Here is a 25,128-nt window from a genome sequence, read left to right as displayed (position 1 = left end):
AGCTCAGAGCCCAGGAGTGATGTGAAAAAACTGTTCTTAGTAGCATATGCTTGGAATGTTAGTAACTGGGAGATGGAGTATTCCAGGTGGATGCCCTGGGCTTGGTACTGTTCAGGTAGCCTGGCCTGCTTGGAGACTTCCAGGCCAGACCTTTTTGTTAACACTGAAAATAAAAATAAGGGAGGAGGATGAGAAACAATATCTGCAGTTGATCTCAGGTTGATATTGACACACATACCTGCATGCACAGTTGAACACACTCCTATACACATACACACATACCTATAAAACACACACACACACACACACACACACACACACACACACACACACACAATTCACACCAGAGTTTTTCAAAGCATGATACTGCAGAAAGGACTATACTTTGTTGTAAATTGAGCATTAAGTCTGGACATAAAAACCCTATGGAATCCCCATCGAAGCACCCTCATAATAGAAATTCTTACTGTCCCTAAAAGTTTACTCAGAGTACATGTGTCAAACACTTATGTTAAATATCATAGGACTTATAGACAACCATTTTTCATTACAAAATATCTCCTTTGCATATTAAAAACTAGGAATTTGTCAGTTCATACTGGAAGACAAATACTTTATGGTATATAAATACAAAATATCTCCATTTGTGCTATGTTTGTAACTTCTGTGTAAAAAGATCTGAGACTCAGTAACAAGGATTATACAGATTAATCTTGTGTAAATAGGATGCCCTCTGAGAACCTGTCAGGAATTGCTCACTCTTAGTCTGTCACATTGAGGTCTATTCGAAAACTTCTGAGCATGGTAGGACTCTCTCTCTCTCTCTCTCTCTCTCTCTCTCTCTCTCTCTTCTCTCTCTTTCTCTCTCTCTCTCTCTTTCTCTCTCTGTGTGTGTATTTATATATTTCCAGCATGTATGTGATAAAACTTGGAGAGTCAGTATCAGATTCTCAAATCCAACCCATACAGGCTGTTCAGCTTAGAACAATGTGTCACATGTTATTTAAAAAAAAATGCATTCTTGCTCCAGCTGGACTTTGTGTAATATCATTGCTCACCTGCCATCTAGTCAGGGCCAACCCAACTTCCCAAGAGAACTGCCCATTCCTCCTTGCTTGATGTCAGCAATGCCTGTCTCACGCAGGCCCTTGAGCCCCATGGAAGGAAGACACAAGAGATCTATTTATTTTCAAATGGACCAGATAACTCAAAGCTGGGTGAATAATATCCTATCTCATCCTCCTTAGCCTCAGAAACCTCCTGCGAGGTTACAAACTATCACTGCCCTGAGAGACCCATATGTCTGCAGCTTCCTATCCACTCCACAACCTAGACAAACTCCCAATCATCTCCATCCTCTTCTCGTCCTGGCTGGCTGGAAAATCCCACCTTATCCTTAGCTTAGAGAATGGCTTCAACCATCATTATGGACCCAACAAAAAATCCACTAGGGAACTAGACTTTAGTTGTCAGTTCCTCCTCCTACAGCAATATTTTTGCGTTACATGAGCCCATTTACAGTATCCATAAACAGAAAGGTTTGGTAGCCCCGTGATCCTTATTTAGTCTCTGAGCAATTGAAGTAAAGTTTAAGTATAAGTGTTGTGGGTAAAGTGAGTTGTGGAGCAAAGCAGGAGTTTAGTACAAGTATTTTTCTGTTCTGCAAGATAACTCTTTAGGGATAATAGTTCTTCAGTCTTAGATTCAAGATTACTTATTATGCTATAAAAGTATAATCAATTTTCTATCTTATTCTATATCCCATGACATCTGTTCTTAAGGTGATTACCATTGGGCTGTAACTCAAGACTTTTTCTATTAAACAGAGAATGAACCAAGTCAAACACAATATGCATTTGCTTCTGACTGAATAGCTTGGGAAGAAGCTATAAGGAGAGATTTTTGTAGCTCCCTGATGACTTGTGTGTATGACTTGCAACATAGTTATGACACTGTTTTCCCTGTATTTCTTTGCAAATTTGAAACTCTATAAAGCTGTACTGAATAGACATCCTGGATGTAACACTCCTAAGCTGGGTCTAGTACAAGACAGGAACTATGGAATTAATGGTAGGCTTTATACAAAACACTGTGATGGATTTCACAAGTTGTCCATTGCATAAACGATAATGTAATTCCTGGCTTTACATCTTCAGCTCCATGAAGGATAGCATTATTCCTCATTATTCTCTCATAAGTGAGGGTAGACTTCTCCTCCTATATTTTGGTGCTTCAAAGCCTGAACTTATGCAGAAACTTTTGGATATTTTAATTTACTTTTCCAGACAGGGTCTCTCATAACCTCAGGCTACCCTCAAACTTGCTAATTAGATAAAGGTGGTATTAAACTTATGATCCTCTGCCTCCCTCTTCCACTGCTCAGATTATAGGTATAGAACTTAAAGGGATACCAGTTCATGTTTTTCTGTGTGAGACCCAGCAGTATCTGAGACCGATGCTGTAGTTCTTCATCTCCTGTGTACACAGACACTGGTAGGGGACTGCCAGAAGTTGAGAACAGGTCCATGAGTCATCGGTTCCGCCATGTGTCAGGCAAGAAGGGAATGGCTGAGCCCAGGACAGGGCGGAATCTAGTTTGGCTCCAAGTGAATACCCAGAGTTCAGGAGGGGCTGACCAATTCTGGGGATAAAGGAAATAGTCCTTTCTTGCTATCCTGCTTTACATGATGGTGGATGTAAATGTATGTATCTTATTGAAGGTAAACCAGTGATTAAATAATTTTTGTGGAAAGGAATGCCCAAAAATGGAAGATCATTGGCTAAACATTCAGGGTCTATTTAAATACCTCATTAGCATGGAGAACTCAAGGTTTTTATGCTACATGATCAAGTGTCATGGTCCTCTTAGTGAGCTGTCATCATTAAATATTCCAGATAAGGTAGTTTAGTAGGAAGGTTGGCAGGACTTATGCCTACCATTCTCACTTCTGAGATTTCCAGTGATTTATGATGAGTTAGCCTTTCTAGTTTTCCTTTCTGTTGGCAGAATACTTGCTCGACAAATGAGTTTTGTTCTTACATTGGAGATGTGAGTGGTGTATGGCTATTATCTGAAAGAATGGTTTTACCTCAAAAAGCAGTGGCCAGGAGATAGCTTATATGGATGGATATTTTTCTTTGTCTCTTTAAAAGTGGGGCATGTAGAAAAGAACCATGTATGATCTTTTACATGTGTGCATGAGGGCATGTAGAAGTCAGAGAGTAGTCTGGACTTTCCTTCAGGTGTTGTTTACCTTAATTTTGGGGGTAAGATCTCTCAGTGATCTAGTCAGGCTGATTGGCCAAGGATCGCCAGGCACTTTTATATTTCTACCACTTTAGATGACAGATTCTAAGATTCCTAGTAATAGCCTCCATTCCCATCTTATTATTAGGAATAGGGGGTGAGTCTCAGGTTCCCATGCTTGCAATACAAATATTTTTCTGACTGAGTTATCTCTTAAGCTCTTGAATATTTATTTTGTTTGATTTACTTCTTTTTACTTAAATACCATCAACCAAAACAATATTAAAGTGGCTTGATTTAGGGTGACAAATCCTGTTTACCTACATGGACATTTTTGTATCTTAGAAGCTCACAACTCTATCAGTCATAATGATATTGAACTCAGATCTGTTAGCCTTCAAAGCTCACTTACAGAAATGCATGTAACGGCAAAGTGATGAGCCAGGTAAGTGTCAGTTTAGTGGATGAACTGGAAAATGATCTTGATAGACAGAGTCCCATTTAATGTTCCATTTATTTTTTTTTAACGAATTGATTATGTTTATTTATAAGTAACAGAGGGTTCCACATTGGCACTGGTGTCTTGATTTGTCCTAAGATGCAATCCTTTCCTCCTGTCGCTCTGCATCAGCAGTGCACACATCAACTGCAGCAGACGAATTTCATATTCATGTACTGTGATCATAGTCCTTACCCCCAGGACTTCTCATCTCTTCGTCAAAGTGTCTGTCAGGATGCTTAGATCACACCCGAAGAATTGAGTGTGGGGAAAATGGGACGTAAGAAATGACCTTAGACTTGGGACCTGTTATCCTTACACTTAGGGGATAGGTCAAATTATGCTGCCCTTAAGGTTTGCTTTTGTGTTAACTGATTTCCAATTCATAGATCCTAAAAGAGTACCAGTATAAGTTAGTACTCGTTCTAAGTAGGATTCTAGTCAGTTAGTCATGAAACCGCAAATATGCTCAGTAATTTTATAGAAGGAATTTAAAGGATGTAGAAACATCTTGCCTGCAATTGAAGGAGAGGTCTTGAGCTCGCTCTTCTGTAGTGACCTCAGATCATTGCAGGATTGACCCTCACAGTGCTTCTCCTTTCTCTGCCACACAAGGAGAACAGCCTGTAGGGTGACTCTGATCAAGTCCATTCTTCTCACTGTAGCTTTGGCTTAGTGGAAGAGAACTAGATGTGCAGCCTTGACTTGGCCCTGCCTAGGTATTGGAAGCTAAGAGGGTACCAGCTTCACTTTCTGGTGAGTGTCTTACAGTTAGACACTGGCTATTGGACTGCTGCTGTAGAACAGTGTCCACACATCCATTAACACTGGAAACAGTGCAGCAATAGGATCCTGGCCACTGTATTGCTTCTGCCTTCAGAGTTTCTTGTTAGTAATGGTATTGATGTGACCTGAATTTTATTCACAATATTCTTTGCAAGTGAATGTGGAAGACATGTTTGTTTGTTTCATGGGGAATGGAATTCATGCACGAATTGATCCTGTTCCTAAGGCTTGATTTTCTAGTGTCCTGGGAGTTGTAACATGTATCTCCTCTCCATCCCTGTCTAGGTTCTAGCCATTTTAATTGCTGGGCTGGCTCTTGTTCTGTGATGCATTTCACGCCACTGGAACCACCCTCTCCTCCACTACTGAGTCTGGACTGGGAAGCTGGACCTTCGTACAGCTCCTCCCTGTTTTAGCTCCACTCTTGTAGCTCCTCCTTATAGTTCCTGTATAAATACTCTCCACATAGCCCTGCCTTCTTTACAGCCGTGCCCTCCTGAGCTGTGTCCTGAGGACCGTGTACTGGGTCACACAAAACCTTGTACTTGACGGCATGTGAGGTGCCCCGTCATTCCAGCTACTGTATCTTGTGACCTGTGTTTGAACTATTTTTCCAGTTGGAATTAAACACTTTGTAGCACAACTTACTATATTTTTATTGTTTTTTGTATATGAGGTCATTTAAAGAACCCTTTCTATAGCAACTATTTATTTATTTATTTATTTATTTTTGTTTATTTATTTTTTTTATTAACTTGAATATTTCTTATATACATTTGAGTGTTATTCCTTTTCGGTTTCGGCAAACATCCTTCCTCCCCCCCTTCCTATGGGTGTTCCCTCCCTACCCCCCCCCCATTGCTGCCCTCCCCCGACAGTCTAGTTCACTGGGGTTCATTCTTAGCAGGACCCAGGGCTTCCCCTTCCACTGGTGCTCTTACTAGGATATTCATTGCTACCTATGAGGTCAGAGTCCAGGGTCAGTCCATGTATAGTCTTTAGGTAGTGGCTTAGTCCCTGGAAGCTCTGGTGGCTTGGCATTGTTGTACATATAGGGTCTTGAGCCCCTTCAAGCTCTTCCAGTTCTTTCTCTGATTCCTTCAACGGGGGTCCTATTCTCAGTTCAGAGGTTTGCTGCTGACATTCGCCTCTGTATTTGCTGTATTCTGGCTGTGTCTCTCAGGAGCGATCTACACTTCTGCACTTCTTTGCTTCATCCATCTTGTCTAATTGGGTGGCTGTATATATATGGGCCACATGTGGGGCAGGCTCTGAATGGATGTTCCTTCAGTCTCTGTTTTAATCTTTGCCTCTCTCTTCCCTGCCAAGGGTATTCTTGTTCCCCTTTTAAAGAAGGAGTGAAGCATTCACATTTTGATCATCCGTCTTGAGTTTCATTTGTTCTAGGCATCTAGGGTAATTCAGGCATTTGGGCTAATAGCCACTTATCAATGACTGCATACCATGTATGTCTTTCTGTGATTGGGTTAGCTCACTCAGGATGATATTTTCCAGTTCCAACCGTTTGCCTACAAATTTCATAAACTCGTTTTTGATAGCTGAGTAATATTCCATTGTGTAGATATATCACATTTTCTGTATCCATTCCTCTGTTGAAGGGCATCTGGGTTCTTTCCAGCTTCTGGCTATTATAAATAAGGCTGCGATGAACATAGTGGAGCACGTGTCTTTTTTATATGTTGGGGCATCTTTTGGGTATATGCCCAAGAGAGGGATAGCTGGATCCTCAGGCAGTTTAATGTCCAATTTTCTGAGGAACCTCCAGACTGATTTCCAGAATGGTTGTACCATTCTGCAATCCACCAACAATGGAGGAGTGTTCCTCTTTCTCCACATCCTCGCCAGCATTTGCTGTCACCTGAGTTTTTGATCTTAGCCATTCTCACTGGTGTGAGGTGAAATCTCAGGGTTGTTTTGATTTGCATTTCCCTGATGACTAAAGATGTTGAACATTTCTTTAGGTGTTTCTCAGCCATTCGCATTCCTCAGCTGTGAATTCTTTGTTTAGCTCTGAACCCCATTTTTTAATAGGGTTATTTGTCCCCTGCGGTCTAACTTTTTTTGAGTTCTTTGTATATTTTGGATATAAGGCCTCTATCTGTTGTAGGATTGGTAAAAGATCTTTTCCCAATCTGTTGGTTGCCGTTTGTCCTAACCACAGTGTCCTTTGCCTTACAGAAGCTTTTGCAGTTTTATGAGATCCCATTTGTCGATTCTTGATCTTAGAGCATAAGCCATTGGTGTTTTGTTCAGGAAATTTTTTCCAGTGCCCATGTGTTCCAGATGCTTCCCTAGTTTTTCTTCTATTAGTTTGAGTGTGTCTGGTTTGATGTGGAGGTCCTTGATCCACTTGGACTTAAGCTTTGTACAGGGTGATAAGCATGGATCGATCTGCATTCTTCTACATGTTGACCTCCAGTTGAACCAGCACCATTTGCTGAAAATGCTATCTTTTTTCCATTGGATGGATTTGGCTCCTTTGTCAAAAATCAAGTGACCATAGGTGTGTGGATTCATTTCTGGGTCTTCAATTCTATTCCAGTGGTCTATCTGTCTGTCTCTATAGCAATACCATGTAGTTTTTATCACTATTGCTCTGTAATACTGTTGAGTTCAGGGATAGTGATTCCCCTGAAGTCCTTTTATTGTTGAGGATAGTTTTAGCTATCCTGGGTTTTTTGTTATTCCAGATGAATTTGCAAATTGTTCTGTCTAACTCTTTGAAGAATTGGATTGGTATTTTGATGGGGATTGCATTGAATCTGTAGATCGCTTTTGGTAAAATGGCCATTTTACTCTATTAATCCTGCCAATCCGTGAGCATGCGAGATCTCTCCACCTTCTGAGTTCTTCTTCAATTTCTTTCTTCAGTGTCTTGAAGTTCTTATTGTACAGATCTTTTACTTGCTTGGTTAAAGTCACACCGAGGTATTTTATATTATTTGGGTCTATTATGAAGGGTGTCGTTTCCCTAATTTCTTTCTCGGCTTGTTTCTCTTTTGTGTAGAGGAAGGCTACTGATTTATTTGAGTTAATTTTATACCCAGCCACTTTGCTGAAGTTGTTTATCAGCTTTAGTAGTTCTCTGGTGGAACTTTTGGGATCACTTAAATATACTATCATATCATCTGCAAATAGTGATATTTTGACTTCTTCTTTTCGATCTGTATCCCTTGATCTCCTTTTGTTGTCTGATTGCTCTGGCTAGAACTTCAAGAACTATATTGAATAAGTAGGGAGAGTGGGCAGCCTTGTCTAGTCCCTGATTTTACTGGGATTGCTTCAAGTTTCTCTCCATTTAGTTTAATGTTAGCAACTGGTTTGCTGTATATGGCTTTTACTATGTTTAGGTATGGGCCTTGTATTCCTATTCTTTCCAGGACTTTTATCATGAAGGGGTGTTGAATTTTGTCAAATGCTTTCTCAGCATCTAATGAAATGATCATGTGGTTTTGTTCTTTCAGTTTGTTTATATAATGGATCACGTTGATGGTTATCCGTATATTAAACCATCCCTGCATGCCTGGGATGAAGCCTACTTGATCATGGTGGATGATTGTTTTGATGTGCTCTTGGATTCGGTTTGCCAGAATTTTGTTGAGTATTTTTGCGTCAATGTTCATAAGGGAAATTGGTCTGAAGTTCTCTTTCTTTGTTGGGTCTTTGTGTGGTTTAGGTATAAGAGTAATTGTGGCTTCATAGAAGGAATTCGGTAGTGCTCCATCTGTTTCAATTTTGTGGAATAGTTTGGATAATATTGGTATGAGGTCTCCTATGAAGGTCTGATAGAATTCTGCACTAAACCCGTCTGGACCTGGGCTCTTTTTGGTTTGGAGACCTTTAATGACTGCTTCTATTTCCTTAGGAGTTATGGGGTTGTTTAACTGGTTTATCCGTTCCTGATTTAACTTCGTACCTGGTATCTGTCTAGGAAATTGTCCATTTCCTGTAGATTTTCAAGTTTTGTTGAATATAGGCTTTTATAGTAAGATCTGATGATTTTTTGAATTTCCTCTGAATCTGTAGTTATGTCTCCTTTTCATTTCTGATTTTGTTAATTTGGACACATTCTCTGTGTCCTCTCGTTAGTCTGGCTAGGGTTTATCTATCTTGTTGATTTTCTCAAAGAACCAACTTTTGGTTCTGTTGATTCTTTCTATGGTCCTTTTGTTTCTACTTGGTTGATTTCAGCTCTGAGTTTGATTATTTCCTGCCTTCTACTCCTCCTGGGTGTATTTACTTCTTTTTTGTTCTAGAGCTTTTAGGTGTGCTGTCAAGCTGCTGACATATGCTCTTTCCTGTTTCTTTCTGCAGGCACTCAGCGCTATGAGTTTTCCTCTTAGCACAGCTTTCATTGTGTCCCATAAGTTTGGGTATGTTGTACCTTCATTTTCATTAAATTCTAAAAAGTTTTTAATTTCTTTCTTTTTATTTCTTCCTTGACCAGGTTATCATTGAGTAGAGCATTGTTCAGTTTCCCCGTATATGTGGGCATTCTTCCCTTATTGTTATTGAAGACCAGCTTTAGGCCGTGGTGGTCCGATAGCACACATGGGATTATTTCTATCTTTCTGTATCTGTTGAGGCCTGTTTTTTGACCAATTATATGGTCAATTTTGGAGAAAGTACCATGAGGAGCTGAGAAGAAGGTATATCCTTTTGCTTTAGGGTAGAACGTTCTATAAATATCCGTTAAGTCCATTTGGCTCATGACTTCTCTTAGTCTGTCTACGTCTCTGTTTAATTTCTGTTTCCATGATCTGTCCATTGATGAGAGTGGGGTGTTGAAATCTCCTACTATTATTGTGTGAGGTGCAATGTGTGTTTTGAGCTTTAGTAAAGTTTCTTTTACGTATGTAGGTGCCCTTGTATTTGGGGCATAGATATTTAGGATTGAGAGTTCATCTTGGTGGATTTTTCCTTTGATGAATATAAAGTGTCCTTCCTTATCTTTTTTGATGACTTTTAGTTGGAAATTGATTTTATTTGATATTAGAATGGCTACTCCAGCTTGCTTCTTCTGACCATTTGCTTGGAAATTTGTTTCCCAGCCTTTCACTCTGAGGTAGTGTCTGTCTTTGTCTCTGAGGTGTGTTTCCTGTAGGCAGCAGAATGCAGGGTCCTCGTTGCGTATCCAGTTTGTTAATCTATGTCTTTTTATTGGGGAGTTGAGGCCATTGATGTTGAGAGATATTAAGGAATAGTGATTATTGCTTCCTGTTATATTCATATTTGGATGTGAGGTTGTGTTTGTGTGCTTTTCTTCTCTTTGTTTTGTTGCCAAGACGATTAGTTTCTTGTCTCTTCTTGGGTATAGCTTGCCTCCTTATGTTGGGCTTTACCATTTGTTATCCTTTGTAGTGCTGGATTTGTAGAAAGATATTGTGTAAATTTGGTTTTGTCATGGAATATCTTGGTTTCTCCATCTATGTTAATTGAGAGTTTTGCAGGATACAGTAGCCTGGGCTGGCATTTGTGTTCTCTTAGGGTCTGTATGACATCAGTCCAGGATCTTCTGGCCTTCATAGTTTCTGGCGAAAAGTCTGGTGTGATTCTGATAGGTCTGCCTTTATATGTTACTTGACCTTTTTCCCTTACTGCTTTTTAATATTCTTTCTTTATTTTGAGCGTTTAGTGTTTTGACTATTATGTGACGGGAGGTGTTTCTTTTCTGGTCCAATCTATTTGGAGTTCTGTAGGCTTCTTGTATGCCTATGGGTATCTCTTTTTTTAGGTTAGGGAAGTTTTCTTCTATGATTTTGTTGAAGATATTTACTGGTCCTTTGAGCTGGGATTCTTCACTCTCTTCTATGCCTATTATCCTTAGGTTTGATCTTCTCATTGAGTCCTGGATTTCCTGTATGTTTTGGACCAGTAGCTTTTTCCGCTTTACATTATCTTTGACAGTTGAGTCAATGATTTCTATGGAATCTTCTGCTCCTGAGATTCTCTCTTCCATCTCTTGTATTCTGTTGGTGAAGCTTGTATCTACAGCTCCTTGTCTCTTCTTTTGGTTTTCTATATCCAGGGTTATTTCCATGTGTTCTTTCTTGATTGCTTCTATTTCCATTTTTAATTCCTTCAACTGTTTGATTGTGTTTTCCTGGAATTCTTTCAGGGACTTTTGCGATTCCTCTCTGTAGGCTTCTACTTGTTTATTAATGTTTTCCTGTGTTTCTCTAAGGGAGTTCTTCACGTCTTTCTTGAAGTCCTCCAGCATCATGATCAAATATGATTTTGAAACTAGATCTTGCTTTTCTGGTGTGTTTGGATATTCCATGTTTGTTTTGGTGGGAGAATTGGGCTCCGATGATGTCATGTAGTCTTGGTTTTTGTTGCTTGGGTTCCTGCGCTTGCCTCTCGCCATCAGATTATCTCTAGTGTTACTTTGTTCTGCTATTTCTGACAGTGGCTAGACTGTCCTATAAGCCTGTGTGTCAGGAGTGCTGTAGACCTGTTTTACTGTTTTCTTTCTGCCAGTATTGGGGACAGAGTGTTCTGCTTTCGTGCGTGTAGTTTTTCCCCTCTACAGGTCTTCAGCTGTTCCTGTGGGCCTGTGTCTTGAGTTCACCAGGCAGGTCACTTGCAGCAGAAAAGTTGGTCTTACCTGTGGTCCCGAGGCTCAAGTTCGCTCGCGGGGTGCTGCCCACGGGCTCTCCGAGGTGGCAGCACCCAGGAAGATCTGTGCCGCCTCTTCCGGGAGCCTCCGTGCACCAGGGTTCCAGATGGCCTCCGGTGTTTTCCTCTGGAATCAGCAATGTGTGTAGAGAGCAGTCTCTTCTGGTTTCGCAGGCGTGTCTGCCTCTCTGAAGGTTTAGCTCTCCTTCCCACGGGATTTGGGTGCAGAGAACTGTTTATCCGGTCTGTTTCCTTCAGGTTCCGGCGGTGTCTCAGGCAGGGCTCCTGCCTCACCTGGGCCCTCTCCCACGGGAGCCCAGAGGCCTTATACAGTTTCCTCTTGGGCCAGGTATGTGGGCAGGGGTGGGCAGTGTTGGTGGTCTCTTCTGCTCTGTAGCCTCAGGAGTGCCCACCTGACCAGACGGTAAGGTATCTTAATGTTCCATTTAATGTAACATTTCTGAAAATACAAAGGATGAGAAGGGAAAAAGATGAGAATAAATGAAAAAGATAGGCTTAGCATCTGGCAACAGTTGGAATTTACTCTTAGTAGGGGATACTCCTATAAGATCTTCAACACCTGGGACATAAAAGCATCAATCTGCTGTCTGAATAGTTTACTGGTGTTATTTCCACATGTATTTCACTGTGTGGTCATTTGATTATGAGTACAAATGCATATATATACATATATATATATATATATATATATATATATACACAGAGTATAAACTCAAGTTCTGTTCCTCAAGTTTATGTCCATATTTATTGTCATTTTATTTTCAATCAGGGTCCCTTACTCTTCTGAAATTCTTCAAATAGCCTTTCTCCTTTGGATATTGGCCAGAGCCAAAGAATGCTCTCCCTGATACCCAAAGTTTTCTCATTCTTTCTCTGAACCTCTTCTTCCCACCGTCAGGCCACTTGCCATCTTGTAGCTAACATCCTTGTCTGCTTAACTCAAACAGAATGGCTATTCCCCCCTTATCTTCTCCATTCTCCTCTTTTGAATAGCAGCTGAGATTTTTCTACTTTATCTACTTTGTGGTTTTCCTTTTAAACTCTAATAAAATGATCTTTGAACTTCCAATTAAGCCCTTTCTTAAATTATTCTATAAAGGAGGGTAAGAATCCCAAGACAAGTCTTTGACTTCCCTGGTATCATCTGGTGACTACTAAGAGATTCCCCTAACTCTCCAGTAATACTGTATGTGTTCCTCTTCACGGACAATCTTGCATGTACAATCATATACGAATGTGAAGGTCAATGCTGGATATATTACGTAGGTACTCTTTACTTTATTGTGAAGATATGGCTTTATGTTGAACCTGAATCTCTCCAATTCAGAAGGGATTGGAAGAACATGCTGGCACACAGAGCTCTGTGTATGAACGCAAGTAGTCAGGCTCAAGTTGTCATGCTTATGTGGCAAGCATTCTACTTACAGTAATCTCCCACATTCTATCAGCAATTTACTTTTGGGTTTTCTTTTAGGCACTTAGTTTATCCATAGCAAAATGTGCTGTGATTCTCTAATAGGTAACTTCCTGCCTCTATCCAATTTAAGACTTTATATTAATATTTTATGATATTAATGTTAGTTTCAATTTGACATCTTATTATATTTTATCATTAATTTATTTTTCGTTTTTTATTATAAATGTGTTTAGCCATTTTACTCTATTTCTGAATTTGAGTCACTGCTAGTATCTTTTTACTAGTTCATTTTAAAAAGTCTTATTTTCCTTAAGAACATCCATATTATCCCCTTTTTAATATCTAAGTCTGTGATACACTTATAATTTTATCTTGATGCTGACTATATGACTGGGTTCAGTGTTACCTTCTTCTTCATGTTTTCCCAAAAATATAAGAAACAGTTGATAAGGACTCAGAAAGGGAGCCAGACAGCCGAACCTCATATTGGCTCAGATCATATGGACTATATTGAAATGAGAGATTTCCAGTAAAATGACACATATTAATTTTGTATCCTTAGTATGATTTAAGGTGAATGTAGTTTCAAGGCCAAGTGATTATCCTGGCTGAACTACAATGTTAAGTTACATGTAGGCCAGATTCCCATTATCCTTTTTTTTCTTTTTGAAATAGTCATGGTATATAGCATTGTCTGGCCTGGATTTCAATATGTAGAATGGGCTGGATCAAGCTTACAAACATCTGCTTGTTTACCCTTAATAGCCATCCATTAATACACTAAACCTCCTTCTGATGAAGAGCTGGCATCTCTGGTCTCTGGCAAAAAATGAGGCTACTCAGAAGCACAAAGATACCTCTGGCTTTTAGACAAGGAAGAACTAATTCCTATTCTTTGGGTTCTTCTTACACTATATTTCTTTGTTAATTTTTACTTCCAGGTATTATTTACCAGTGTCAGAAAATTCAAGGAAATCTGTCTATGAGACTATCATTTGCTTTGTCCTATCTTCACAAGATATTAAGATAATTTTGTGCATTCCCAGTCTTATGGCACATGTCCTTTGGGGTGTGCTCAATTAACTCATGCAGAAAAAGAAATGCTTGAATTGTTAGGCATGCTTGACCTAATTTGACACAAACTAACTAAAGTCAACAATAATTTCAACTCACAATGGCAAAAAAGAAATAAGCATGATAGTATACACTTATCAAAACAAATACAACAACACTGAAAAAGAACCAAATGGTAAAACATACCAAAAAGAACAGGAAATGAATATGGGTTTAGAGTGCAAAGACGAAAGAGAGAGACAAAGTAGAAGATCTGCAGAGGTGAACTTTTATGTAGAAATAGCAGAAACCAGAACTGGAGAGATGGTTTAATAGGTAAAAGAACTTTTGTCCTGAAGTCCTGAATTTAAATTCCCCACAAAACATATTTAAATAAAGTCAGAAAGCATTCCTACCCTCCACTTTCACACCCCATCTAGCCTTTGACATACTCTATGAAAAAACAATACAAACTCTGGATCAAACGAGAAAGGAGATTATAAGAGATACCCGAGGTTCTCCTCTAAACTCCATAAGCATACCTGAGCATACTGTGCTGGCTAGATTTTTGTCAACTTGACACAATGTAAAGTCATCTCAGTAAATGAAACCTTACTTGATATAATGCCTCCATAAGAGAGATATGTAGGCAAGTCCTGTAAAGCTATTTTTTGTATAATGATTAGACGATCCAAATGTGAGTGGTGTTATGTAATGGCAGGAGGTCCCGAATGGTATAATAAAGCAGCCAGAACAAACAATGAGGAGAGAGACCGTAAGCCAGATCCTTCATGTCCTCTGCATCAGTTCTTGACTTCAGGTTTCTGCCTTGAGAGTCTTCCTTGACTTCCCTGGATGGTGGACTACGATAAGCTCAAGATGAAACAAACTTTTTTCATCCAAAATTACTTTTGTCTAGGTGTTTCAGAAGAATATAAACCCTTAGTCATTGAACACATATGTATGAAAAATGCACACAAACACACACACACACACACACACATAAACACAAACACACAAACACACAGAGCACAATCTAAGAAATGAAGATTATACATAGCAAAATCATTCCAAATGTAGAAACTGTAGATGGCATACAGTTTTGACACTGGAATTGAAGATGTATTATGAAAAACATACCTCTGTCTGAATACACAAAAGTAGATCACCAGTTTCTCTTCAACCTCTGTAAAACTGTATTTAGCATCATGGCATGCAGTAGTAGCTCACAAGATCTCCCAAGTAGGCCTTATCCAACACGATTTCTTCTGAGGAGGCCATAGGATTCTCCCTCAGGGAGCAGTCTAGGAACTGTAAAGGTGATGGCCACTTCCTTGTAATTCTTGCTTCTATCCCTACAGCCTAGTCTTCATTTCCATTATGTTTTATATCTACATGACCTATCTGCCAGACATAGTCATTCCTTTGTCATAGTCATTGTTTGTTCCTATATTTTGTCACAGCAACAAGAAAATTAACTAAGATAAACATGGATACTGAGTAGCTATAAATGTCCACATGCAAATTACCTTAGGAGTGGTCAGCCAGAGCAAAATCACTTTCCCAAATACCATAGACACTAAAATGAAGCAACACTGCAAAATTTTACCCGTTTAATTTCTAGACTTCATGTTTTTTTAAAAATATTTACAGCTCATTTCTAGCCTTCATGCACTTTATGAATTATTTACAAGTTTTATTTTGTGTGTGTGTGCATGTGTGTGTATGTGTATGTATATGTGTGTGTATGTGTGTGTATGTGTGTGTATGTTTGTATTGACTACATGTATGTGATTGTGTGTCTGCCACAGAGTAGATGCGGGGATCAGAGGACAACATGCAGTATGGTTTGTTCTCCTCTTCTACCATGTAGACCCAAGGGATAGAGCATATTTTATCAAACTTGGCAGCAAATGCTCCGACTCACTAGCCCTCTCACTGATTCAGTGTTCTTAGCAATTAGGAAATTCTCACATAATATCTGGTGTAATTTCTCTGCATGTTCATTAGAAAATAGGGAGACAACTGCTTCCATGCATTTGTTCTCCTATGAGTGTAGGGATGTGTGGTGACAGCCACACATACTAGGTGACATTCATATATATGATCACTACCCAAATGCATTACATACATTATGAAGGTCTGTTCTTCCAGACAAGTTTTTCATCGATAGAGATATCAGATAAGGCTTGTTGGGTTCACTGCATAGGGTACATATTATGACACTCTTATGTATCTGTGCTCCAAAAAGTGTTCTTGAATACCAGAGACAGAGTTCCCTGAATACAAGTAAAACCTTGACTCGATCAAAGTATAAAAGTCACTCCAAAGTATAAAAAGCTCCACTGCTCTCCCTCATTAGAACCTGGCTGGTAGTGAATTATTTGACACCCTCCTTGAACTTGAAGATGATGAATGGTAGCTTCATATTCCTGGGATGGGACATTTGTCACAGGGGTAGAACTCAGCTAAGGTAACAAGCTTATCCTGTATCTTGAACAATGTTGGGAGCCACTGAAGTGTTTTAAGCATGACTAGGGGGCATTCAATGCACACATGCTGCTGAGGATTATAGGATGATATGTGAAATATCAGATATAAATTGTTATGCTTAAGTTGCTTAATGTGACTTTTTAACAACTTTTTATTGGCTCACTGTGAATTTCTCATCAATTAACTCTGTCAAACTCATCTCTCCCCTTTTAACAACACTCCACCTACCTCCAACAAGGAGAAAAAAAAATCTCATTGTGGAAGCTCTAATGTGTCACAGTGTGTCCCACGGTAAACTCCTTTGTCCACACTTCCTGGGTTGAAAATTTTTACTGTAGTGACTTCTTGGTTGGGTACAAGACCTCTGGCTTCTGCTATACTATAAATACTGGATCCTCACTGGAACTCCTCTTGGATATCCATCTGTTGCCCGGTGTCATCGAAATATTTTAGTTTTGGATTTGTAGGACCAGATCTTCATGCACTTCAACAATTAATTGATAGGTTAGATATTGGGGTGAGCAAACATAAAACCCTAGATCTGAGCCTGAGTGGTATCTGAGCTGGCTATCCCACCAGTTCTCCAACACCCAGATCATTGGGAAAAGCTCTCTTGTCTTGCCCCAGCTGGCCCATCTAATGCCACAGACAGCTCACCACTCCAATGCTCCCAGGTTGGCTCTGTGTCCATGGCATCAGTGACAGCTTTATTATGCAATCCAAGTAAAGTACAAGGCATCCAGTGAGGGACAGGGCCAGTTACTTTACTTTCATGACCCTAGGGCCCATTCTGCCACCTGCCACCAGTAGCAAAGGCACTTTTCCCTAGTCTCAACCATTTCACAGCAACTAAAAAGCAGGATCAGCATTCCTGAGCTCACACCCTCCAGGCTGCCTCACACCCCCCATGATCCCCGTGTCTAAGGAGAGCAGTTCTTTCACTTCCCAGATAAAGTGCAGAGCCCTCTCTCCTGACTATTGAGGCAGAGCAGTTGTTCTGCTTTAAGAACTTCAGAGCCAGCTCTCCTGCTTTCCAGAGATGGCAAGAAATGAGACGGGGAACATTTTTTCCTTGTCTCCATTCCTGCCACTGCTGAGAAGACAAGAGGCAGTGCCAGACTTCCCACACTAATATTTATTGGGTTGGCTTGCCATTACCCTACAACCACCATATTCAGCTCTACTGTGCTGGCCAAGTGATTTATAAGACATGTTCTTTCAAGTGCTGCAGGTTTATGACTTTTATGACTCTATGGCATGTATCCCATCTGCTGCAGGTGACCAGGAACGAGGGGGAAGAAGAGTACCTCTCATCCATTCTACCTCATGGGAGACAAGTGGGACGGCCAGCTCCCTCCCTCATGCTTATACCCTCACAGGTAGCTCAGCAGCATCTCCTTCAAGAAGGGCCAGGTCGGGGGGGGGGGCAGGGGGAGGGATATGTAGAGCCTTGTTCTCTGGTTAGGAGCAGGGCTACCTTCTGTTCTCAAGTTTCCAGGTACAGCTCTCCTATAGTGCCCAGGCCACAAGGACCAGTTATACACAACCCTCAAACAGGATAGGACCTGACTGTGGTTCCAGGTATCATCACTTGCTGCTCATACCAGGCTGTTCTCGATACCCTTGGGTCTCCAGTTCTGCCTCTCTCTATTTTGCCCATATCATTTAGTTTCTCTTTTACTATTTCACTACCATTTAGTTCCTGAACTTAATGGCACCCAGGGTCTTTGAGTGTCTGGTGTCATCATGCCAGGAGTGGTCTCAGGAGTGCTGTGCTCTATTGTGCATTATTGCATCAGGAGTTTGTCATCTCTAACATGGTCTGCTCACCCAGTCCTGTGAGGTTCCATACTGGTGGTTATCTCAGATTCTATCTCTGTCCTTACCCCACAACTTAGAATTGCTTGTCCTCTTGTGATCACCCCTGCAAGGGGCCTGTGGTACCAGGTGGGATAGTGTTAGGCTTGCTTCCACTGGATTAACCATGTGGGTTATTTTTGTCTTTGGCTCATTGCTTGCTCTGGGAGCTAGACCAGGCCTGCACAGTGACACCAGACTCCTAACTGTCTCAGGCTAGTTCCCTATATGGGACCCCAGGCACTGGATTGCTAATTGTCTCAGATTCAGTTTTTTTCAGGGACTGTTAGGCTACTAATCATTCAGATGTTCATAGGTCACACCGAGTATAGACAATGCCTCTCTACTTCTTGCCACCTAGTGATGAACATAAGGCACAGCAACACTTGCCATAATGCCTCTAGGGAGATGGTGAATACATCTTTTAAGCCATCTCCTTTGCATTTCTCCAAATTTGTTTGTGTTAGTTTAATGAGATTAATATTTGTCAATACTACACCTCTGCTAAAATGAAATTCTGTGACACCTGTGACCTCTATCTGCTAATGTGTGAGTACAGGAAGATCTCTATGCCTTTAGATTATAAGGTTGGAAATACAGGCTGGTCTTGTCCATGGCTCTGTGCTTTGGTCAAAACTACACTTGCTGAAATATAACTGTAAATTAGTAAGCAGTTGTTAGGTGAAGGTGTATTGAACCTCTATCTAGTGCTATGTCAGTTGATATTCTAAACATGGGATGTACAAACACAAGAGAGTATGTCTTTGTGCTGGAGGATATCTCAGTTGGTAAAAAGCTTACTTTGAAAACATGAGGACATGAATAGAATCATCAGAACATATGAAAGCCCAATAGGTTATACACATTTATAATCCTTATGTTGACGAGGTATAGACAAGCAGATACTTAAAGTTCACTGTTCAGCAAGTCTATCAAATTAGGCTAGGAAAAAATAAAGTTTTGACTGGTAAGAAAAAAACCTTTTAAGTTAACAATTGGTCCTTTCACATACATGCACACAAAAACACCACACACACATGCACACACACACACACACACACACACACACACACACACAAACACACACCATACACATCCTGTAAGATGGTGTCCTCATATTTTATGGATAAAAACAAGTATCAGCATATGTACAATTTAAATTCATTAGCCAAGTGTGTGTTGAACCTTAGTGCCATTTGGTAGCTATGGTGCATTGTAACAGGGCACACATCCATGCTTCTTGGAAATTCTTTAGCACTCAGATGTGGATCGTTCTTTCATATTATACTATGGGGACATAAAGGCAGAATGCAAATCAAATGTGATCAGGGACATAGGTTAGGACAGTTGTTATGTTGAGATGGGGTAAGAAGAATGCAAGAATTAGAATAAGGTAAGGGAATGTGATAGTTAGCTTTACCTGTCATCACGATACAACCTAGAATATTGTGAGGAGTCTCACTGAGAGATTCTCAATATTGGGTTTGGCTAAGGACATGTTTGTAGGGATTGGCCTAAATTAATTAGTTTCGGAAGACCCAGCCCACTGTGGGTAACATCATTCTCTAAAGAAACATTCCTTGCTGTTTAGTTAGGTTTCCATTGCTGTGAAAAATAACATAAGGGATAGGTTTACTTCCTCTTGCAATTGCAGTGATTCAGGAAGAAAAATCAGAGCAGAAACTCACAGTGTGAACTTGAAGGCAGGATTAAAGGGAGGCAGTAGATGAGTACTACTTCCTGGTTTGCTCTCTAGGCTTAATAAACCTGCTTTCTAATGTGTCACAAAACAACAAGCTCCAGTGATCTGGTCCCTTCCACATAAATTATTAATAAAAAATGCCCTATACACTTCTTTATACTCCAACTTCGTAGGGGCATTTTCACCATTGAGGGTCTGTTTTCAAAAATCATCCTAGTCACTTGACATAAAACCCAACCAAAATATCTGAACTATTTAAATGGATAAATCAGAGTGTAGGCAACCCAGGAGGGAGGCCGATGAACATTTATTTCTTGGTGTCCGTGGTTTTGGATGTAGTGTGACTAATTGCTTCACGTTCCTCCAATTGTGATTTGTCTACAATGATAGGCTGTAACCAGGAATTGTGAGTTAAAATAAGCCTTTTTCATTCAAGTTGCTTTCTTGTCAGGGTATTTTTCACAGAAACAGAAATGAAACTAAAATAGGGTACAAGTCTGCCAAGTATCATGACACTGAGTTATATACTTTCTTGTGGCTGTATGGAAAGGAAAGGAAGAAATATGTGAAGTAGGTTAAAGTATGAGCTACTGACTCTTGTGGAGAGATATTAAGAATCAAGTAGAGTTTGCCTTTTTTTTTTCTCTTTTCAGCCGTCTATGAGCAATCTTGTGAGGTGTATAGACACAAAGGACACACAGCTGGGTTCTTCTATGTTGACTCTGATGGCAGTGGGCCACTGGGACCCCTTCAGGTGTACTGCAATATTACTGGTAAGAGCATATTTTCTAAGCATACTTAACCTGAGTGACTGGTATATGAGAGGAGAGAAGTTCTTTTGCCAAGAGACACTTGGGCGTACAAAGGCTCACAAAACTAGCTTTATGGGGATAGATATTGAAGAATAAAAGGAATTAGCTTAGTTATTGTCAAGACTAAGAGTAGAGCAATCTTCGTTGTCATGACACTATTCACTGAAACAGGAAAACAAAATACAAGAATTACCAAGTGCTCTTTTATAAGTCTTTCTAATGTTCTTCAGTATTAAAATTAAGCCAAAAAAAGACAGGGAGATGGAATACGAAACAAATAAACATGAAAAAAAAACAAATCATAAATGTCAGTGGGCAATAAACTACTGTTCAATATGCCAAGATTGTACGAAAAAATCATAAAATTTTTAATCATTCACCATTGTACAATATTAAATGTAGGTGTGGTTTCTTTTTCTGGAAACTGTAGTTTCTTGCAAATCACCACCATTACCACCTCATCATGATCATTAAGAGTGTATTTTTCATGTAATATCCTGACAGCATGTAACCTCTTTATAAATAAATTACAAAGTTTAGAAGTAGCATCTGAGGAACTGATAGGTTGAAAAGGAAAAGACAGTTGATGACAAGCTTTATGACCTGAGATTAATCCCTGAATCCCATGTTGTGGAAGGAGAAAACTAACTACATCAAAAATCCTACATGTTCTACTGTATTATTAACTGACATATATCTATATTCCACACTTCTCTCTGTCTCTGTCTCTCTATCTCTGCCTCTCTCTCTCTCTCTCTTGATGTGTGTGAGAGAGACAGGGAGAATGAGGGATAAAGAATGAGAGAGAAAGAAAGAATGAAAGAAAGAGATAGAGATGAGAGGAGAGAGAGAGAGAGAGAGAGAGAGAGAGAGAGAGAGAGAGAGAGAGACTTTGTTTCAAGCCCTGTTCTTCAGAGATGCAAGGTATCCTGTGTAATGGAGCAGCAAACTCATGCCTCACACACCTCACTGATTCTTGTGCTCTGAGCTCCTCTGTTATGAGGCAGTAAACATATAGTGCACTTTATAGCCAGATAGTGTCCAGGGCACAGAAATACAACCATAGGTGTTCATTTGGCAGTGAACTCAAGAACCAGACCATGACATATTGTAAATAGGATATGATGAAACCACTGCAGAAAGTGATGACAAGAAATAGCTTCATTTTTCCAACTGAATGCAAAGATCCAGACTCTGATTGTAGAAAGTGCTATTTATGTTAGTTTTCATACTACTTTATACAGTGAACAGTGGCTATATGTTAGTTACGTTGTAGTTGCCGTAGAACAGGAATAGAAATTGTCTTGTTTCCTGTCCTTGGTTGTTGTTACCTTAGTCCTGTTCAACCACCCAGCCTAGAATTAGGCTTCTCAAAGTGTCTTCATTCTTGAAAAAACATAATTTATACCTTGGTTCATAAATTAAAAAATACAGAATTCTAGGCTAGCTTAGGGGAATTTTAATACACTAAATACACTTGTCCTAAACCTTTAAAAATATTTACATGCAAATTGGCCCTGACCTATTCTTTGTAATAGAGAGGCTCCAAAAGAAGGCAAAGGAGACAAATACCTGCTGCTGAGTAAAAGCTGTGACATGCATCTAGGACTTGTGGGAGAGCAGCCAAAGTCTATTGAGTTCACACATTTCAGGGAAATTAATTAAAGCTTATAAATGTCATCTTTTATAGTTCTACTAGCAAAATTCTAAGCAAATACAAGGTAAAAATTCTCCATGTTATATGGAAGAAAGAGAATATGAGAAATTTATGGCTTAAGTTGAACCTTACTTCTTACAGGTTCTGAGTAACTGATCCAGATCATTGTAATATTAAATTCCAGCTAGGCCAAAGATTATATTCTATTGACCAGAAACTTTTGTATGATGATCCACTACTACTACTCTAATCCTGAGTTGATACTTTAGATGATTGTAGATATGTGTTATGGGAAATTGAACTAGAAATGTACACAGAGACCTTAACATGTGAACCCATTCTGAAGATTTTAGACATAGTAAGCTTGTCTCAGCCTTATTAAGAAAAATTTATCCACTGAGGCATACCCCCAACTGGTGTCAAATATTCTAATGATAAATTTAAAAACTTGTAGAAACCCATAAGAAACCAATGGTGTTTTCATGAAATGTGACCAATGTCAGTTGAAATCTACACAAAGAAAGAAGAAATCTCAGGGTCAGATACTCACCTACCCACCCCACCCCCACACACAGATCCAGTTCATACAGTATGCATGAGGATCCTAGTGGATAACAGGTGACTGACTACATGCCTCAGTGGATGAAGCACTTGACAGTATCTTAGTTACTTTTTATTGCTGTAAAAAACAATACAAGACAGTATATAGAAGAAATCATTTTTGCTTATGATTCCAGAGGAGCAAAGGCATGGAAGGCAGCAGCACAAAGCCGAGTACTCATGTCTTAAAATACAAGCAAAAACAGAGGGAGAAACCTGATAGGATAACATAACCCATGGTATAGTTTTGAAATTTCAAAGCCTGCTTCCAATGATGAAATTCCTTTATCAAGTCCATACTTCTTGAACCTATTCAAATACTGCCACAGTGCCACCAATTAGGAACAAAGTATTCAATTTCCAGAGCCTGTAGAGGATATTTCAATATTTCAATATACCACAGAACCAAGAAAAACCAAAAGTATAGATTAAGAATACATACATACATACACAAATATATATACATACACATACACACACACACACACACACACACACACATATATATATATATATATATATTTCAAGTGTACACTAGTATGCCCAACTATATGGGCCTGTATACACCTGTCACCACAGTGATGAGCAAGGATTACATGATGATGCTATTATACGTGATAAAATATTAAGAGGGAGGACTGAAAAGTCTCTTGGGTACTACACATGAGGTAGATTAATGGAGGTCACATGAAACCCTGACTAATTCTCATGACATTGATTTTTATGGATGAGTCAGATTGTTCTCTCTTAGTATCCTTTGATTCCTGTGTCAAGACATAATCTTTCTCTTTAACATGTTTTCTCCTCTGCATTCCTTCAAATTTGCTAGAGAGGGCAGTATGCTACTTGATATTCAGTTTATGGTCTTAAATAAATATATGATCTTAAATAAAGCGCTTCACAGACCACCCACCCTCAGTCCTTTTATCTAAACATTGGAGAATAGACAAATACAATGTGTATCACTTCTATTGCTCTCCTTTTACACCTCTTTAAAGCAATTCTGGTGTACTGATCCAAGGGAAATCCTGGCCAAATTCAAGCTTTATTTCTTCTTTTCTCCTTTATTCTACTCTACTTAGGTATGTATCCTAGACTAAAGCCTTTTCTCTTTAAATCCATAACAGTTTGAACTGTAGAAATAGCCTTAATATTCAGCATTAACTGGTTATTTGTCATTCTTAAGATTTGCAACTTCTAAAAAATAAAAAGATTTGCAACTTCTGCTCCAAAGAGTAAAATATGCCCTTATTGTCCTAATTTCCTTGCTGTACATGCTTCCTTACCCATTTTCTCTCAATGTCTTTTCATTTTACAACATGGGAGAGGAATAGCTTTGGGAATTGCATCCCAGTTTAAATTCATATTCTTGGGCATTATAGTCATGCAACCTTGGACAAGGTATTTAGACATTTTAGATTTGGTTTTATTATCAAAGAAGTTAGATGATAAAAATTGATTTTCTTTTAAGAGTTATGTGAAAATCTCAGTATATGTCATGGCATAGTTACTTTCCTCTTTGCTGTGATCAAATACCTGACAAACCACTGGAAGGATGGCAAGGTTATATTTTGTCTCATGGTCTAAAGATACAGGACATCATGGTGGGGAGAGGATGGCAGCAAGAACACAAAGCACCTGTTCCCATTGCATCCATCATTAAGAAGCAGAGAGAAATGGATACTGGTGTTCTTGCTTTATCCTTTCTAATCACTCTGGGAACCCAGCCCATGAAATAGTGCCATTGACATTCAAAATGGGTTTTTCCAGCCATGGCAATATCAATGTACATAGTCCCGCAAAGGGGTATCCAGAAGTCTTAGTTGATTCTAGACCCTGGGAGGGAGAGAATTGATATTAACCCTCACACATGAGAAATCCCAATTCTTCTAAACCAAGCAGTCTTCAAACAATGACCAGATGTTACATAGTGACTGTAGGGATTGTAGATATCCATTCTCAACAAAACAGATAAAACAATAATGCCTTCACCTCTTTCAGAGCAATGCTATTCTGAAGAATTTCAGAGTCTGGAGAAAAGTTTTCTCAGAAAAATTTATCAGTATTAAGCAAAACTAGTGTGAGAATCCCTGACTACATTCTCATTAGAATAAAGATTGGAGCCAGTATGTGCACTTTTAAAACGTTTTTCATAGAATTCAGTTTGTAGTCTCTCTGTGACTTTTTAATTTTAACTGACATTTGGCCACCTATCGAAATATATTTATTTCCCAGCTGCACAATTTTTATGTTGCACAATAAATTTCATATTTATGGACAATGTTGTTTGTGTAGAATCACTAGCAAAACACATTCCCTTCGTATCTCTATAGAGATTTCATATA

At 39.3% G+C, this 25,128-nt stretch overlaps 1 protein-coding gene and 1 non-coding gene across 2 annotated transcripts in view; one reads left to right on the top strand and one right to left on the bottom strand.

The window, feature by feature from the left end:
- LOC116910953 (contactin-associated protein like 5-4-like) overlaps positions 1 to 25,128 on the top strand; it is a 122,523-nt gene that overhangs the window by 58,158 nt on the left and 39,237 nt on the right. The window contains exon 4 of the mRNA XM_032914685.1: positions 20,368 to 20,487. Coding sequence (XP_032770576.1) covers positions 20,368 to 20,487 — 120 coding nt within the window. The remainder of the gene's footprint in view (positions 1 to 20,367; positions 20,488 to 25,128) is intronic.
- Positions 18,295 to 18,423, bottom strand: LOC116911836. Its single transcript, XR_004389370.1, has one exon. It is a non-coding gene; the product is annotated as a small nucleolar RNA SNORA17 (small nucleolar RNA).

Source organism: Rattus rattus, chromosome 10 (assembly GCF_011064425.1).
Source record: "Rattus rattus isolate New Zealand chromosome 10, Rrattus_CSIRO_v1, whole genome shotgun sequence".
In the NCBI taxonomy this organism is placed as follows: Eukaryota; Metazoa; Chordata; class Mammalia; order Rodentia; family Muridae; genus Rattus; species Rattus rattus.
This window is presented reverse-complemented; position numbering and strand designations above follow the sequence as displayed.